The 18,396-nt window shown below is 40.3% G+C and overlaps 1 protein-coding gene across 1 annotated transcript; it reads right to left on the bottom strand.

The window, feature by feature from the left end:
- Window positions 1–7,215: 7,215 nt before the first annotated feature.
- On the bottom strand, window positions 7,216–18,320 carry LOC117407800 (zinc finger protein 883-like). The gene is made up of 2 exons (XM_059015402.1): window positions 18,049–18,320; window positions 7,216–11,477 (listed from the first exon to the last, which is right to left on the bottom strand). The coding sequence occupies exons 1-2, from the start codon at window positions 18,107–18,109 to the stop codon at window positions 9,598–9,600; spliced, it is 1,941 nt and encodes a 646-aa protein (XP_058871385.1). The 5' UTR covers window positions 18,110–18,320; the 3' UTR covers window positions 7,216–9,597.
- Between the last annotated feature and the right edge of the window lie 76 nt (window positions 18,321–18,396).

Genomic DNA, 18,396 nt, shown 5'->3' with positions numbered 1-18,396 from the left:
GCAAGTACTGTGGGAGAAGGAATAGAAAGATTGGGGAATGGACAGATGTATGTAAACCAAGGGATTAGGCTCCAGGGTACAGCTATATTTGACCAAAGCAACAGATTGTAGAATATTTGCGGGTGACCTTTTAAAAACAATGAAGGAAGAAATAATGGAGACATGAGCCATTGAGGGAAATTTTGCACGAAGTTGGCCCTCATAAATTATGTATAAGTACGGTGCATACCCATCCACAACTTACTTATGTGCCTTATTCTGGGTGTTTATACTTAGCAAAACAACATCAACACAATGCTACTGTATTAAAAATTAAAACGATAATGGCACAAAATACAATCTTAGGGTTAGGGAAAGTTATTGAATGTAATGCACAAGATGCGTGGTGGTCCATATTTGAGGGATGGTCACCAAAGGCTAAAGGAATATTAAATATATTAATCCACCCCATCTTAATATTATTGGGGATTGTATTTCTTTTATGTGTATGGCAAATATGTTTATGTATCTATCTTCGCAGAATTACACAGCGAACAATGTATTTGGCAGTGCACAGATGGATCTTGACCGAAGGGCCGAATGAAATAAAAAAAAAATGTTCTAGAAAGTTATAGAAATGCGTTCGAGTCCATCTGTGCCCTTGCCCTGTAATAACCTGTACTGCTTGTATAATTTGTTTCTGTACTGTTTATCTAACTTGTTTTCGTACTGCTCAACTAACTTGTTTTTGTACCGCTTATCTATCTTGTTTGTCTCAGAATGTTATGGGAAAAGGGATAGCTTACAGAAATGATTCACAGGGCGAGCCTCGAGAAAGTGATCTGGCCAATTACTCTCTCGCACGCGGAAGCCTAACTTGGTAAGCTATAAAGGACGGGTTCCCCCCTGCTCTGGTGAGAGTCAGCCGTGGGGATTTGCGCAGTCCTGCTCGGTATTTTTGGAGACAGCTGCTTTCTCTTACTAGGGTCGAGGGGCTCTCCCGATCTGCTTGCAAGGGTAAGAATTAGTTCAGTTGCGTCTCATGGGTTGTATTGATCTGTGATTAATATAACCTTTGTTGAGGAGAGTCGGCCGTGAGGATTTGCGCAGTCCTGCTCGGTAGTTTTGGAGACAGCTGCTTTCTCTTACCGGGGTCGAGGGGCTCTCCCGATCTGCTTGGAAGGGTAAGGATTAGTTCAGTTGCGTCTCTATGAGTATATTATATCTCTGATTAATATATTCTTGTATGTGTGTTTGTCTATTATTGTATCAAGGGTGTGAAATAAAGCGGACCTTATTTGGAATTACTCTGTGTAGTAATTGTCTTATTTACCTCCACATTAACTTCCTTTTAAATTTAAAGTAATTAAAATTTCACACAACACACTGCTTAACCCTTTGCGGTCCTATGACGGACCTGGTTCGACATCGCAATTTTCCCTTTCCTGTCCAATGTCGGACACTGTCCAACATCATCAAAAAGACGCAAAAAAACAGGTCTCTAGTCATTTTTTCCCCCGGAAAAGCAGACAAAACCATTCAATGGCAGAAAAAGGTATATCTCATGAATACTCATAGCCCCGACACCACATAGATAACACGGACATAAACAAACAAGATAGCTGCTTCTGCATCCAGCATTCAAAAGAACATCACAGACATTTGCAGAGGTTTTTTTTAGATGTTATAGTAATAAAATAATGAATTGGATCGCATTATTGAGGAGTTTGGTGATAAAACGAGTGATCTAGAGATGATGTATCGGTATGCACTATTAAGAGGTATTTGAAAAATATAGCGAACAAGGGGTGGGTCGGGGCTGGAGATGCAGTATTGAGTGTCCTGTTGATATGCAGAGCCTTTTAAACCTGTTTTACTGTGAAAAAAAACATTTAAACAGCACGTCTAAAATAAACTGCGCGTGTGAAAATAAATTGGACCGGACGCGCCTGAGACGAGCTGAATAAATGGACTGCTAAGGGTTAAAAATGCTACTAAAGCTATATATAATTGAACAAAATCAGACAAATATCCACTTTCTGCTTTAACAAAAATCACAATGTATGTAATCCAAAAAAAGTTTTTTTACGCCAAGTACATGGACAACTACTAAGGGTATGCAATTCAATATGTTAAAAGTGACATTATTCAGCAGGATTCATTCGACTTTATGAAGACAATTTAGTTCCTTCTATAGGGTGATGATGCAAAACTTTTGGCCGTAGCTGTAATGCACTGGCATAACTCTAAGTGCCGACTGCTTTTTTTCACACTGCGGACTCACCATGCATCCACCCAAGAGCTAGAGCGTCGGAGGACAACGCAGCTCTCGGGCAGCTTACAGGTAAGCCGGCAGGTGCCCAGCCAGACTACAGGGGTCTCTGTTGCGCGGTGAGCCGAGGATACCCTGGCCGACCTAACCCTCCCTCCCCCCGGGTGATGCTCAGCCAATTGTGCGCCACCCCCTTTTAGGATTTTGAATGCTTGAATCAAATCACCGTGTAGTCTTCTTTGTTCAAGAATATTGAACAAGAATTAAATCTTGTTCAAGACTGAATAGATTCAATTATTATAGCCTGTCTGCATACGACATTCCTTTTAAACCCAGGATAATTCTGGTTGCTCTTCTTTATTTGTTTATTTAGCAGACACCTTTATCCAAGACGACTTACAGAGACTAGGGTGTGTGAACTATGCATCAACTGCAGAGTCACTTACAATTACGTCTCACAGAGCACAAGGAGGTTAATTGACTTGCTGAGGGTCACACAATTAGGCAGTGGCTGAGGTGAGATTTGAACCGGGGACCTTTTGGTTACAAGCCCTTTTCTTTAACCACTGGACCACACAGCCTGGCTTTGCACTCTTTCTAGAGCAGCAATATCCTTTTTGTAACGAAGTGACCAGAACTGAACACAATATTCTAGGATGAGGTCTTAATAATGCATTGTAAAGTTTTAACATTACTTCCCTTGATTTAAATTCAACACTTCTCACAATATATCACAGCATCTTGTTGGCTTTTTTTTTTTTATAGCTTCCCCACATTGTCTAGATGAAGTCATTTCTGAGTCAACATAAACTCCTAGGTCTTTTTCACAGATTCCTTCTTCAATTTCAGTATCTCCCATATGATATTTATAATGCACATTTTTATTGCCTGTGTGCAGTACTTTACATTTTTCTCTATTAAATGTCATTTGCCATGTGTCTGTGAATAGCAGAGGACCTAATACTGATCCTATTCATCCTACTGTTCATATTTTCCAGGTTCCAGTCCAGCAGCTAAAGCGAGGGTGGGTGGTGGTGAATATCCTTACTCTGGGAACGGTCACTGCTCTAACTTCAACTCTCTTGCACTCTGATTGTCAGAAAGTGGGCAGTGATGCTTTGAATTGCAGCTTACAAAACAATCCCAATAGATCTGACCAGTTTAGCATTTTCATTTACTACATAGGTCTCCCATGTGCAGCTTTTTAAAGACAAACCTGTTACAGCAAACATGAGGTTCATTTTAAACCAGCCGTCACAATTACAGGGGTGGAAATGAGACTCCCTTTCCAGAGCAGTGTGATACAGGCCTGTTCATACTATGAGTTTGATAATAAGACACAGCTGATCAAGCTGGTAGTAAAACCTGGAATGGATGACACTGCTGTGCAATAGGAGTCTTATATCCATTCCTGTTGATCTCTATATTGACACTCTCTCATAGAAAATCACAATGATGGAAGTAAGACTCCCATTGCATAGCAGTGTGATCCATTCCTGGTTTCACTAGGAGTTTAATAATAAGACACACCTGAGCGTGTTACCTATACACACTGTGGCTAATCAAACTGGTAGTAAAACCTGGAATGGATTAAACTGCTATGCAATAGGAGTCGTATATCCATTCCTGTTGATCTCTATATTGACACTCTCTCATAGAAAATCACAGGGATGGAAGTAAGACTCCCTTTGCATAGCAGTGTGATCCATTCCTGGGGCCTATTGCACAAATGAGGTTTAATTGTGAAAGTCAGGCTTAGTCTATTGCACAAAACAAGATAATGGCTTAAATCCATGGTAATATATCCCATTAAACTAACCTGCTTCAGAGCAGGTTAACAAAGATTAATCCTGACTTTTAAACTGAAAAAAAACATTGCCTCACCTTTTATACCGAGAGTGGTAGATGTTGGTGCTATAATTATAAGAAGAGGTTTTCATGGGGAGAGGGTACTCAGTGATCACCAGGACCCGATTTAATAATCCAGATTCTACCCTGTACGAGCGATACCGCTTCTCTAGGGATGGTATCCTGTATGACCCTCCCATGAGCAACCAACCCGACGGAGCAGAGCCCTTACATATACAGGTACTCTGCATAACTCTAAGATTTATGGCCTGTGGAACATTTTTGCATACAGTCAGCAATGCAGAAAATCTTAATAAGGCAACGATATGCAGAGCTATGAGGAAAGTGTACCTGGTACTGAAGAAGCTGCTGCCAGTGTTCGTGAAATTCCCCGTACATGGTCCAGTGAAGCAGAACAAGGAGGCATTCTATGCTATTGCAGGTAACTATTATAATATATATATATTTAATGTTTTTGTCCATATAAATAAGGAAAAAACATCTATGAACATACATATTTTTAATTTTTCATTATTATTTCTTCATTATTATTATCATTTTTCATGTTTCATTATTATTACATTTTTTACTTAAAGGGTTTGGTGCGGTGGATTGAAATAAAAAGAGTACTCTCTATTAATCAGAATACAGCGAGATATAAATATAAATAATATATAACATAAATGATAAAGTCAGGGGATTTGTGCTTGTGTACTTGGGATACGACTGTATACTGAGGCGTTACAGCCTCAGCTACAGTTTGCCAGGCTGCCATCCTGGCTTTATTGGCAGTAGCAGTGTTTTTTTTGTTGTTGTTGTTAAAACATTTTTCTTTTAACATTCTCATATGTTGAAACTCAAATTTGTTGCTCGGAAGCAGTAAAAAAGCCTCCCTTTCCTTCTCCATTTTTAATAAAGATTACCATGACAACACACTCAAACAGTTGGTTCCACCCACATCAATAGAATCATTATCCCGACTTGAGTTATCTAGATTAATTTAAACTCAGTCTATGTTCCTGCAACAGTTAGCCGCTAAGTTATATCCTGTTAACTCAAACCAGATAACTTAAACTAAACCTGACTTTTTTTAAAGTAACTTTTGTGCAATAGCCCCTGGTTTCACTGTGAGTTTAATAAGACACACCTGAGCTTGTTACCTATACACACTGTGGCTAATCAAGCTGGTAATAAAACCTGGAATGGGTGACACTGCTGTGCAATAGGTCTTATTACTATCCCTGATCTGGTACTATGCTAGTTATCAGCTTGTTTGCCTTTCCTCCCAGGAAGTCTTTTTCTGCTTTACCTCTTTGATCATTTTGCATGTTACTGGCTGAAAGCATGTCAGTCAATGCGGGAAGCCGCAGCTGATTGGTTATTAACAGGAAAAAAGCCGGTGAAGGGGTGGGGCCTATTTCACCCTTCAGGTGACACAGGAAGTGCAAGACAGTGTAAAAGCACGGCTTGCAAACAGAGATGTAATTAACCCGGTTTAGTACCAGATAGCATGTTTTAAAATGAAAATACAAGTTTAGTAGAATGTTTCACAACTGCATATCTGAGATCTATAGGAGTGGAAGGAGATAATGTATTGACTGTTTTATTAGCCACTTTTAATGGAACTACCATGATGTAAGCTGCAAAAATGAACTGGTCTTTCAACACATTGTTTATATGATCGACAGGACACATGTACAGTGGTGTGCAAATTTATATCCTTTATATACCGTTATAAACCTCTGGGGGTGAAAATTTCAATTTCCGCTCAGTAGTCAGTGCTAGAGAAACAATAGGCCCTTGTGTGTGAAAATGTTAGACCACTTTGTGCTTCAATTAGACATCTTAAACAACTATAAAGTCTGCATTTTACCATGTGTGGCTATGTGTTCCTTTATCTCTTACTGTTTAAAATGAATTGCATGTGTGGCCGATTAAAGTCATCAGTCAAATTAGACAATCTCTCATTTGCGTGACAATTTTCCAAGACTTTCAGTTGCAGTGGTTTAGATTTCATACGCAAAGCAATCAAACAGGGGGGGGGTTCTAGTAAATACACACACTGCTGTACGAATTGTAATTACACCATTGAGTTCCAGTTCAATTCCACTCCTTTCCAAGGTGAATCATTCTCAGTTCCATGTTGAGCGATCGTTACTCTCGGATTTTCAACCACTTTAGCACCCACCCCCCCTATTGTTTGTTTGAAAAGCCGTTCTATTATGTGTTTGTACCTGTGATTACTGCTGGGTATAGAACAAACACAATAAACATGGTAATGTGTGGGAAGCCTTTCACGCAGTTATTATTTTTTTTTTTTCTGTTAACAGAAATCATTTGACAATGTGTGAATACTATAAATCACACATTAGATGTCACGCACATGCAAAGTTTGATCTTTTTATTTGTATAATGCATATTACTTAAACAAAAGTACCTGTAGCGGTTGTAGTGCTTCTGTAAACTACGTACTGAATACCTCGTGTACAAGACAGTGTACGAGAAGTGCTGTGGAAGAATATGTTGGAAACATACAAAATATACGCAAACACTAACAATTTAAATTTCGAAAAAACTGAGCACCGTCCGCCCCTCCAGCCCGTGTTAACCAGAGGCAAATTTCTTCATTCACCATCTCGACAGCAAAGCGATATCATAAGCTTTATTGAAAGATGTCTCGAAACCACTCTGCTGTTTGGGATTTCACGGAGGCACATCCAATCTCTGGGGTTACTTTACAATCATAAGTTCATATTATTATTATTAATATATTTAGTAGTAGTAAAACCTAACTGTGACCGATAACCTGCTTGGAACGGTCACTGTTAAATTACTTTGTTCTGCCTCAGTCCGCTGCAGTTCATGCTGCTGCAATGCAAGCTTATGCGCAAGCAACATCAATTACGTGTAAATAAACAATGTATATATATTTTTTTATTTCAATTATAAAAACATGATTACTGTTCTACATAATGTATTTTTAAACTACATATGAATGTTTTATTCCATGTATATGGCTTACCTGTAAAATAATAGGATTTTCAAATATAAACAAGTAGCTATGGTAACATCGCCAGTAAATTATGCAAATTAGTACCATCCTTCGGTTATCTGTTCCGAACCTTCGAAGGTCAAAATGCACCCTTGTTGCAGCCCTAAATGGAATTAGAACTGCAGCGTGATTGCTACTGGAATTGCCATTTCAGCAAACAATTCTGCTGTAGTTGTAAATGTAATTATAACAGAGCCCAGGCCTGCTCCAAGAAAAATGTGTTCGCCAGCAAGGATGCCATCATTACAGAGGGAAAAACATTCAACGATTTATAATAATGCATCAAGCATTTATTGAAACCTCTGTCTTGCAATTACAGATGACAAACATAAACAGATATCGTTCACTGGGTTTATTTCTAAACATGACTACCAAGGGTAGTAAAATATAGTGAAGTTGTAATCTGCTACTTTCTTGACAGATTTATTTACGCTGTATAAACGTATTACAACAGTCACATAGTGTGGATTAGTGCTAAGAAACACTTGCAGTAAAAAAAAAAAAACATTTGAAAACTATTCAGTATAATCAGCCAGTCAGCTTCCAGCTATAGTGGGCATTACTACACAGTAGATACCTGCTGGAACGTCACCACATAACCTGTGAATCAAATTTAAAATCAATCTGCACAAGTGCTGGCTTTTTCATTTTGACTTGCTGTATTTAAGCTTAGTTCACATCTATTGGACAGCAAATACTAAACAAACACACAATTGTTACAAATTACATTACTTATCCACCCAAAACCAGCCAATCAATACTTTGCATCGACAAAAGCAATCAATCCTGCACCTGTAACTGCCGAGTCAGCCAATCACAGCCTGTCCACTTGACTGCAGCTCAGACACAGAATCTTTCAACAAAAACAAAGCGTTATTTGTTTTAATAAAGTAAATTTTGTTTCTCAAATTATGTGTGCGATCCTTTATGAACATTTTTGGGGCTACTATCCTAAAACAACTTCGCTGGAGGGTACCCGGCGAATCATTACCAGTTCAAGTTAAATGTTGGTTTCAAAGTGTTTTTTTAATAGAAAATAATGAGACTTGTTTTCTAACTGCGACGGTGCCCTCTCAATGAAGGCTGTATCGTGGGGTAGTGGACCTCGACTTTCGTTAGCGCCATCGTCTTCGGCTCAGGACGCATAACTCCAGTTGTGGTCACTGTCAGACGGTAGAGCCTTCATTGATGGGCACTATCGCTTAAGAAACATATCTGAAACAAAAACACATTGGAAATGTGAAAATACACCAAGTTATCAAAAGTGCCCAGCCATTTAAAGTAAATAGGCACAATTGGGGGTGGGCAAGGTTGCCCCAATTGATTCTAATAACTTGGCTTGTGTTTTTCATGCATTTGAGCCGCTTTTAGTGTGCCTGAAAAACACAAGCCAAGTTAGTAGAAACAATTGGGGCAACCTTGACCCCCATCGGTTTTACAGTTGTGCCTATTTGCTTTGTGCTGGGCAAGGTTGCCCCAAAAGTTTCCTGAAATGTGGCTTGTGTTTTTGATATCTCTACTTTAAATGGCTGGGCACTTTTGCTAACTTTGCATTTCACATTTCCAATGTGTTTTTATTTCAGATTATATATACACTGCTTAACCCTTTCCTGTCCAATGTCGGACACTGTCCAACATCATCAAAAAGACGCAAAAAAACAGGTCTCTAGTCATTTTTTCCCCTGGAAAAGCAGACAAAACCATTCAATGGCAGAAAAAGGTATATCTCATGAATACTCATAGCCCCGACACCACATAGATAACACGGACATAAACAAACAAGATAGCTGCTTCTGCATCCAGCATTCAAAAGAACATCACAGACATTTGCAGAGGTTTTTTTTAGATGTTATAGTAATAAAATAATGACTTGGATCGCATTATTGAGGAGTTTGGTGATAAAACGAGTGATCTAGAGATGATGTATCGGTGTGCACTATTAAGAGGTATTTGAAAAATATAGCGAACAAGGGGTGGGTCGGGGCTGGAGATGCAGTATTGAGTGTCCTGTTGATATGCAGAGCCTTTTAAACCTGTTTTACTGTGAAAAAAAACATTTAAACAGCACGTCTAAAATAAACTGCGCGTGTGAAAATAAATTGGACCGGACGCGCCTGAGACGAGCTGAATAAATGGACTGCTAAGGGTTAAAAATGCTACTAAAGCTATATATAATTGAACAAAATCAGACAAATATCCACTTTCTGCTTTAACAAAAATCACAATGTATGTAATCCAAAAAAAGTTTTTTTACGCCAAGTACATGGACAACTACTAAGGGTATGCAATTCAATATGTTAAAAGTGACATTATTCAGCAGGATTCATTCGACTTTATGAAGACAATTTAGTTCCTTCTATAGGGTGATGATGCAAAACTTTTGGCCGTAGCTGTAATGCACTGGCATAACTCTAAGTGTGAAATTGCTAGCGTGATTCAAAACAGCTCACTCCCTGTGAGCTCTCTCGTGCCTTCGCAGGCTGTTCAAGTGTCTGAATGTCTCATCGCATTGGGAGCAGGGATAGGGCTTCTCTCCAGTGTGAATGCGCCGATGTGTTTTTAGATGGTGCTGTTCGTTGAAGCTCTTGCCACAGTCGGCACAGCTGTATGGCCTCTCTCCCGTGTGAAGGCGTTCGTGGGTCTTCAGATTGGTCACCTGATTAAAGCTCCTCCCGCACACCCTGCAGTTGTATGGTCTCTCCCCCGTGTGGAGGCGGCGGTGGGTTTTCAAGCCCCCCAGGTGCTTGTACCGCTTGGGGCAGTCGGGGCAGTGGTAAGGGGCTTCCTCGCTGTGACTCCTCTTGTGAGTCTGAAGCCCGTAGGAGTGTCGGAACTTCTTCCCGCATTGGGAGCAGGGAAACGGTTTCTCTCCCGTGTGGAGTCGGGCGTGAGATTTGAGGTGGTGCGGCTCAGTGAACATCTTCCCACAGTCGGAGCAGACGTACCCTTTCTCTCCGCTGTGGGTGCGCTGGTGGGTCTTCAAGTTGGTGGCCGTGGCAAAGCGCCTCCCACACTCCCCACAGCTGTAGGGCTTCTCTCCAGTGTGAACCCGCTGGTGGACTTTTAAGTTGTCTGGGTTCCTGAACCGCTTCCCGCACTCCGTGCACTCGTACGGAGTCTCTCCCGTGTGGATCCTCCGGTGTCCCGCCAGGGTGTTGGCGTGTCGGAAGCTCCTCCCGCAGTCGGGGCAGTGGAACCCCTTCTCCTCCGTGTGGAGGCGCTGGTGTGTGTTGTATGAGGTCAGCTGGCTGAAGCTCTTACCGCACTTCGTACAACTGTAGGGCTTCTCTCCTGTGTGAATTCTCTCATGTCTCTTCAGCACGCCAGATTCTCGGAAGCTCTTGCCGCACTCAGAGCAGCTGTATGGTCTCTCTCCCGTGTGCACACGTCTGTGGACCGCAAGGCCACCGGCACTCCGGAACTTTCTCTCACAGTCAGGGCAGCTGTGAGGCGTCTCTCCTGTGTGAGTGCGCTGGTGCATCTTGAGCACGCTGGACTGGCGGAACGCCTTGCCGCACTCCAAGCAGTGGTAATTCTTCTCCCCAGTGTGAATCCTCTGGTGGGACTGAAGGTTGCCCAGGCTTCTGAAAAGCCTCCCACAGTCGCTGCAGTAGTACGGGCTCTCGCCGGTGTGGGATCTCCGGTGAACGCGGAGGTACTGGAGCCGCCCGAAACGCCTCCCGCAGTCAATGCACTCGTATGGAGTCTCCCCGCTGTGGGTCCTCCGGTGCAGTTTCAGATGCCCAGACTGTCGGAATCCCTTCCCGCACTCCTCACAGACATGCGGAACCTCTCCTGTGTGGATTTGCCGGTGCTTCTGGAGGTTGCCGGAGTGCCGGAAGCTCTTGCCGCAGTCGGAGCAGGGAAACGGAGTCTCTCCCGTGTGGATGAGCCGGTGGGAGCTCAGGTGGGTCTTGCGTCGGAAGCTCTTGCCACAGTCGGAGCAGGGAAACGGTTTCTCTCCCGTGTGGATCAGCTGGTGTCTCCGGAGGTCTCCTAGTTTACCGAAACTCCTCCCGCATTCGGAGCACAGACACGGCTTCCGAGCCCTTTTAGATTTGATGCCCACAGCAGCATCTTTAGTGGGGACAGGCTCCAGCTCAGTGGCATCCCCTTTAATGTGGTTGCAGTCCAGCTCAATGGCCTCCCCTTTAACATGGCTGCAGTCCAGCTCAGTGGCCTCCCCTTTAATGTGGCTGCAGTCCAGCTCAGTGGCCTCCCCATTAATGTTGGCACACTGCACATCAAGCGCCTCCCTTTTAATTTGGGAATGTTCGATTTCCGTGTGCGTCTTCGGGTCAGGAGAGATTTCCTCAGTTGCCCCGCCTGTGTCAAGAACAAAGATGAGATGTGTTTTCATGACGTTTATTCAATTGTTAAAAAAGACCAATTTTCTCTGGCCCAATATTACAAACATTTTCACCTTCAACAATAGAACAGACATTTCTTCACACAGAGCGGTAAGGGGATGGAATGGGCTGCCTAGTCATGTTGTTGAGGCAGAATCACTTTAGGGATGGAAAGACTCTTATTGCACAGCATTATCACCATTCTAGGTTTTACTACCAGCTTGATTAGCCACAGTGTGTATAGGCAACAAGCTCAGGTGTGTCTTATAAAGAAATGGAAGTCAAATATTACAGAAGCTCAAGTTACCATTATATTAAATAGTCATATTATTTTCGTACTTGCAGTGTACATTTATGATCATATCCAGCACTGGTTTGTGTATTTACAGCAAAGGTAAAATGTTTTGCATCACCTACGGGTGAAACTGCTGTGCAATATTACTATCCCTCCATTATAATTCCAGTCTAGTGGTAAACTGAAGTTACAATGTAATTCCAGTCCAGTCTAGTGATAGTAACTGCAGTTACAATGTAATTCCAGTCCAGTGATAGTAAACTGCAGTTACAATGTAATTCCAGTCCAGTGATAGTAAACTGAAGTTACAATGTAATTTCAATCCACTCTAGTGATATTAAACTGCAGTTACAATGTAATTCCAGTCTAGTGATAAACTGCAGTTACAATGTAATTCCAGTCCAGTCTAGTGATAGTAAACTGCAGTTACAATGTAATTCCAGTCCAGTGATAGTAAACTGAAGTTACAATGTAATTTCAATCCACTCTAGTGATATTAAACTGCAGTTACAATGTAATTCCAGTCTAGTGATAAACTGCAGTTACAATGTAATTCCAGTCCAGTCTAGTGATAGTAACTGCAGTTACAATGTAATTCCAGTCCAGTCTAGTGATAGTAAACTGCAGTTACAATGTAATTCCAGTCCAGTGATAGTAAACTGCAGTTATAATGTAATTCCAGTCCAGTCTAGTGATATTAAACTGCAGTTACAATGTAATTCCAGTCCAGTGATATTAAACTGCAGTTACAATGTAATTCCAGTCCAGTCTAGTGATATTAAACTGCAGTTACAATGTAATTTCAATCCACTCTAGTGATATTAAACTGCAGTTACAATGTAATTCCAGTCTAGTGATAAACTGCAGTTACAATGTAATTCCAGTCCAGTCTAGTGATAGTAACTGCAGTTACAATGTAATTCCAGTCCAGTCTAGTGATAGTAAAGTGCAGTTACAATGCAGGGATGGAAACAGGACTCGCATTGCACAGCAGTGTGATCCATTCCTGGTTTCACTACGAGTTTAATAATAAGACACACACTGGGGCTAATCAAGCTGGTAGTAAAACCTGGAATGGGTACTGTGCAATAGGAGTCTGACTTCCATCCACGATTATGGATTTTTTTTTTGTCAAGGACTTTATTTTTTAAAACCCATGTTGATTAATTCAGGCAAGATTGCAGTCACGGTAGAAGAGTATCCTCATTTTTCAAAGCACTGCTTGACCTAATTCAAAAGTAGCCTGAAATTTATGATACGGAAACTGTACATTCACTACAATTAATATAAACTATAGTGCCTGTGTAAGGGTTGTTGTGGGGGATGAGTTCAGAGTAACACCAGATTAAACGCACCTGTGTTTGAGCCGTGTTCTCTGGTTTTAAATAAATACCTCAATATTATCACATTCTCAGAGTACTCGACATGACAAAAGCTATAGATATCGTAATACTTTGAATTGCCATCGCCCTTGAATATGCGCCGCACTCAGCGGATATCAGATTTGTAATAGACGTCGCTCTCAGTAATGAAACATGTACATTTTTCCCCTACCCCAGCTTAAATAAATGCATGACTTAAAGAAGTGCATACAAAACACAGTATGGCAAAACATTACAAACAAACTAAATTAACTGAAAACCTGAATAAAATGTATTTCAAAGAATACAATTACACACTGGAGTATACCGTTATTTTACTGTAAAGTTTAGGAAACCCAAACAAAAAAAGAATACCAGTTACACAGCACTTTGTACTGATACAGCAGCACTAAAATAAATAAATATACTGTATATTTAGGAATTAGGAAGCACAGTAATACATGTTAGGTTGTAATGCAGGAGCTCTATGATTATTATTTAAGTTTCTTAAATGCATTTCTGTTTTGGTTGTATGCAGAATCCTGATCCAGACAGGAAGTTCAGAGAGTGGGGGGTGTGGTGTTCAGAAGCTAGGGTAGCTGTCACTGTAGCGTTGCTATTTAGGGGATAGCCACGGGATCAACTCCTCTTCCTCATGAAGACCTGTCTGGATCAGGAGACCGCAAGTGTTTCAATGTCTTGCTGGTTGAAGAGAATGAAACTCACTGTATATTAAAGAGTTCAGCCCTGCGACTCTTACAAACTGCTGTAAGAAAAGAAAAGGAAAATAAACCCACCTCCTCAGAGCTGAATTGACATTTCTCTCACGTTGTTATTTCCCTCACCTAGTTAAACACTGATCTGTGAGCTCAACAGCTTTCAGTTGCATCCACAGAAACATACACCTCCCTCAAATACCACAATAAACATTTGCGCCTTTCTAAATGTATAGACCTTCTAATTAACACCACCCTTGAATAAGCGGCTGCAGCTGTTTTAGGAATTTAAAATAAATGCTGCCGTGTTAATTAAAAGTAATACGGTACTTTACAAAAACAAACATCTTTAAAACAAAAAGTTTTGTAAATAGGGCCCCCAATATTAGTCGAGATGTTTATGAAATGATATAATTCACATTTATACCACGTGCTTTGGGATCCTTGTGATGAAAGGCGTCACACAAAAAGAACAATGAACCCTTTAAATAAACAGTCTGATAAAAAATGGAATGAAACAAAAAAAGACTAAAAAGTGGTTTAATGGTAACATTTGAAAAACTGATAATGATAGTTTGTAAAAATATAACAATTAAGAGTCTAAAACAAAAATGATTATAAAATTTGAATTAAATAATTGTCATTAAGTCAACGGAAAGGTTTCTTATTTAATGGTTATAAATTCCATTCATTTTATTTACACTTGTTTTTTGATTGACACATCAAGTATAATTCTTGCAGATAATGTTTTTTTGTTTTTAGTCACTATCCCTCTTTACAGAGAAACCTGAGAATATGGAGAGAAAAAACCCCTATTAAACCACATACATTACAGTACTGTGTACTACCAGATACCGCTGTGTATAGTTACACGAGCACCGATACTACAGCGAGATGCATGTGTTCTCTCTGCCTCGCTTCTCCCACGCAACTCCACTGCTCCGCTCATTCCACTGGCTCCCGATCACCGCTCGCATCCAGTTCAAGACTCTTGTATGAGCCTACAGATGCCTTGACCAGACTGCACCCAGCTACCTTCAGACCCTCATCTCTCCCTACACCCCCACTTGACCTCTCCGCTCCTCCTGCACTAGAAGACTGGCTCTACCTCCTCTACGCTCCCCTGCCTCCAGAGCCCGCTCCTTTTCCACCCTTGCCCCGCAGTGGTGGAATGACCTTCCTACAGATGTCAGGACTGCCCAGTCCCTGACCACCTTCCGGCGCCTCCTCAAGACTCACTTCTTCAGGCAGCTCCTGTAGAACTCCTCTTTTTTTCCCTCTGGACACTTATCACTCTTCCTTAAATGCGCTTTACTTGTCTTATCTGCCCCCTATTTTACTGCATTTAATCCTGTACTCTCAAATACTGTAATCTGTCAAGTGTTATTTAATCTGTAGTATTTTGTATTTAAATTATATCCTGATGTAACTATCACTGACACTTATCTGCTCCATTATTGAATCGTATTTTGTCACACTTGTAATTGCTAAAACCAAAGTAATTGTATTTATCTTGCTCTTAATTGTATTATTACTTGTACTGGGATTCTTGAAATGTATTTTTGTTTACGACTAAGTCGCCCTGGATAAGGGCATCTGCTAAGAAATAAATAATAATAATAATTACAGTGGGCGCGTTAAGTGAGTGAGCTGCTCAGGGAGAACGCTCAGAAAGCACAACAAGCTGATTTAAAATCACTTAACGTTCTGCTACAAGAGAGCGCTGAGCCACTTTTAAAATGGCAAATAATAACTATTTTCTTGTTTGTATTTCTGAGGTTATGATAGATGAAATGGCCCTGTGTGAAGTCACTGTCTTCCAACCCCTGTACCTCGCTGAGTTTGGTGCTCTGCTTGGACTGAACCTCATATCTGGCTGTGTTTACTACCGACATTGCAGGACTAATCTGAAAACTAATAATAATATTAATACTACTAGTAATACATGAATAAAAAAAACACTGTGCAAACAGTCTTTTACCATTGTTATTCTCCTATAAAATGGATTGCTTTGAAAACTACACTACCTAGAAGCTCAGGGATGACGTTTTTGTATGTTTATTTGGATCATTGGATAACGAGAAAACCGGTGGTTTTGTGGGCGTTACGCTGATGAACTATTTGGGTGCGTTCACGGAGATCATTCTGCGCAGATTCTGTGCAGAACCTGACCAATTTAGCCAATGATCTTCCAAGAGTTGGTCAGATTGTGGACAGAATCTGCGTAGAATTAGATCTCCTATGTCTCAGTTGCGGTGCTGCCTGTGTGCTGTGTGAGTCGAGTTGCTTAAAAAATGCAACTTGCTGTTTTGTGAGTTCTATTCTGTGGAATCATTTTGGATTAGTTGTTTGTAGCTTATTGATCCCAGAATCTCATCAAGCAGCTTCTTGAAAGATCCCAGGGTGTCAGCCATATACAGAAAAGTGAAAATTACCTTAAAAAAAAAAAAAAAAAGGAAATGACCATTTTTTTTTCCTAGTGTTGCTATAACATGGCTTTCTCTACTCTAACTACTGCAGTAAGAACAGAAAATGGTGACAATTGTAGATTCAACTGTACCGAACGCAAAGCTAATGTGTTTATTGTGCAATGAATGTGTGTCAGTAGTTAAGGAATACAATATGAAAAGGCATTTCGAAACCAAACAAGGATCTTTTGGAAATACGTATCCAGAGGACATGGTAGTTAGAAGCGCTGATCACTTCTTAACAGTTATTCTACTCACATACATTTTAAAATGTTTGTAATGATACTCCGTTAAATTCTCACACTGTTCTATTATTAAAGTACTATTCATATGGTCAAATGTGTAAGTCTTGTTCAGTATATGAACATTAAGTTATGTAATATTTATTATTGCTTAAAGATGTGCAGAGTAAAATACTCTGGCCTGCCTATTCCTAACTTTTTTCCAATCTGACCCCCTTAAAATAAAAAAAAATTGAGCCCTGCTCTAACTAAAGCAACTCTACCTGTCCAGGGTATATGAGAAACACATGCAAGCAGCTTTACAGCAAGTACAGCATAAACCAGTCTGTGTTGTTGCAGATGACACTACAGATGGGAGAGATAAGTGTCCTGAACATTGTATTTAAAATTTGTAATTTTATGAAAATTGTATATTTTTGTAATAATGCCCCTCGTTTGACTATTCTGTATATTGTAATGCCAGCAATAAGCTGTTTTTTCAAAACACCTTTGTTTATTGACTGACCTACAGTACATTATTAATGGACTGCTTTAAGAACTTTTCCTGGAAACTACAGTCTCAGGGACTTAAAAAATGAATTAAACATATTTAATAAAAAAAAAAGTTATTTCTGTTCAAATTACATTGTTAATTATTAATAAATTGGGAAAAAAAAGGAATTGGTCATTTTGAAAAACGTTATTTGCCTTTCCCGAGAATGGAAAATCAGCAGCCCTATTAGGAGCGGTCTGAGCGGCTCAGCAAGAGCGTAACTCGAGCTCTCACGGCCATCTCACCCATTAAAATAACTTTTGGACCATTTTTAACTCGCCTCTACCCGTTTTATTTTTTCGTTTTAACCTATATTATGATACTTTTAATATTCTGTGAGCCGCAGCTATTAATTCTGCAAATACAGCCCTTCATATGACTATGACGCCTGGATATAAAAGCCTAAAAATATTTCCCCCCCCCCCTCCCCCTCCCCACACTGATGATAACGCGGTTTCATCATCTGTATGTGTGAGCTTCTTAGCCAGTGTGAAAATACACAGCTCTGATAACGGGCACACGTCTAACTTGTTTGTCCTCAAAATAGGACGCAGCAGTCTGTAGCCAGAACGAAGAATATCATTTTTGTTTGTTGATTTAGAATGTATCAAATTACATAAATAATGTTTGTGTGCTGTAATTTTTTTTAATCAGAAACGAATTCATGGTTTTTTTTTTGGTTTTTTTTTTAAAAGCAGCCAAATTACAAAAAGGCCGGTGAAACTTATTTCTCTAATAAACAGAGATTGCTCTAAATAAACCCTAAATAAAACAGCGCATCATTCACCAGAAAAATGTATCTCAGAACACAGACATTAAGCCCTAGTTCTTGTTCTTTGAAGACAAATATAACTAATCAAATAGTCATTGAAACGCCTATTTTCTAACCCCCGGCCTGACTGTTTCTCCCGCTTCCCCTCCTAATTCATATTACCTGCTTCATTGTTACGGGTGGAGCGTCTCGCCGTCCCCTTGTTTCGGTTTCTTGTTTTCATTTTCTTCCTTGACGTTTTCTTTCCTTCCTCTTTAAACCCCTTTGGTTTTAGAAAAATACAAGCACAATCTATGCCGCGGAAACTGAGATTCACACAGCGATTTCAATTCCTGCACAGACCACAGACAAACCCACAACCCCTTCCTTCGTAAAGACTGACGCGAATATCAGCCAATCGCTCGGATTATAGAGAGCCCGCCTTTTCCTGTCGATTTAACCACCGCCTTCCTCTAAAATATGTGCAACGACATTTGATATAGGGCTACACCAACACCAAAATGGGACGCA

Source organism: Acipenser ruthenus, chromosome 50 (genome assembly GCF_902713425.1).
Source record: "Acipenser ruthenus chromosome 50, fAciRut3.2 maternal haplotype, whole genome shotgun sequence".
In the NCBI taxonomy this organism is placed as follows: domain Eukaryota; kingdom Metazoa; phylum Chordata; class Actinopteri; order Acipenseriformes; family Acipenseridae; genus Acipenser; species Acipenser ruthenus.
This window is presented reverse-complemented; position numbering and strand designations above follow the sequence as displayed.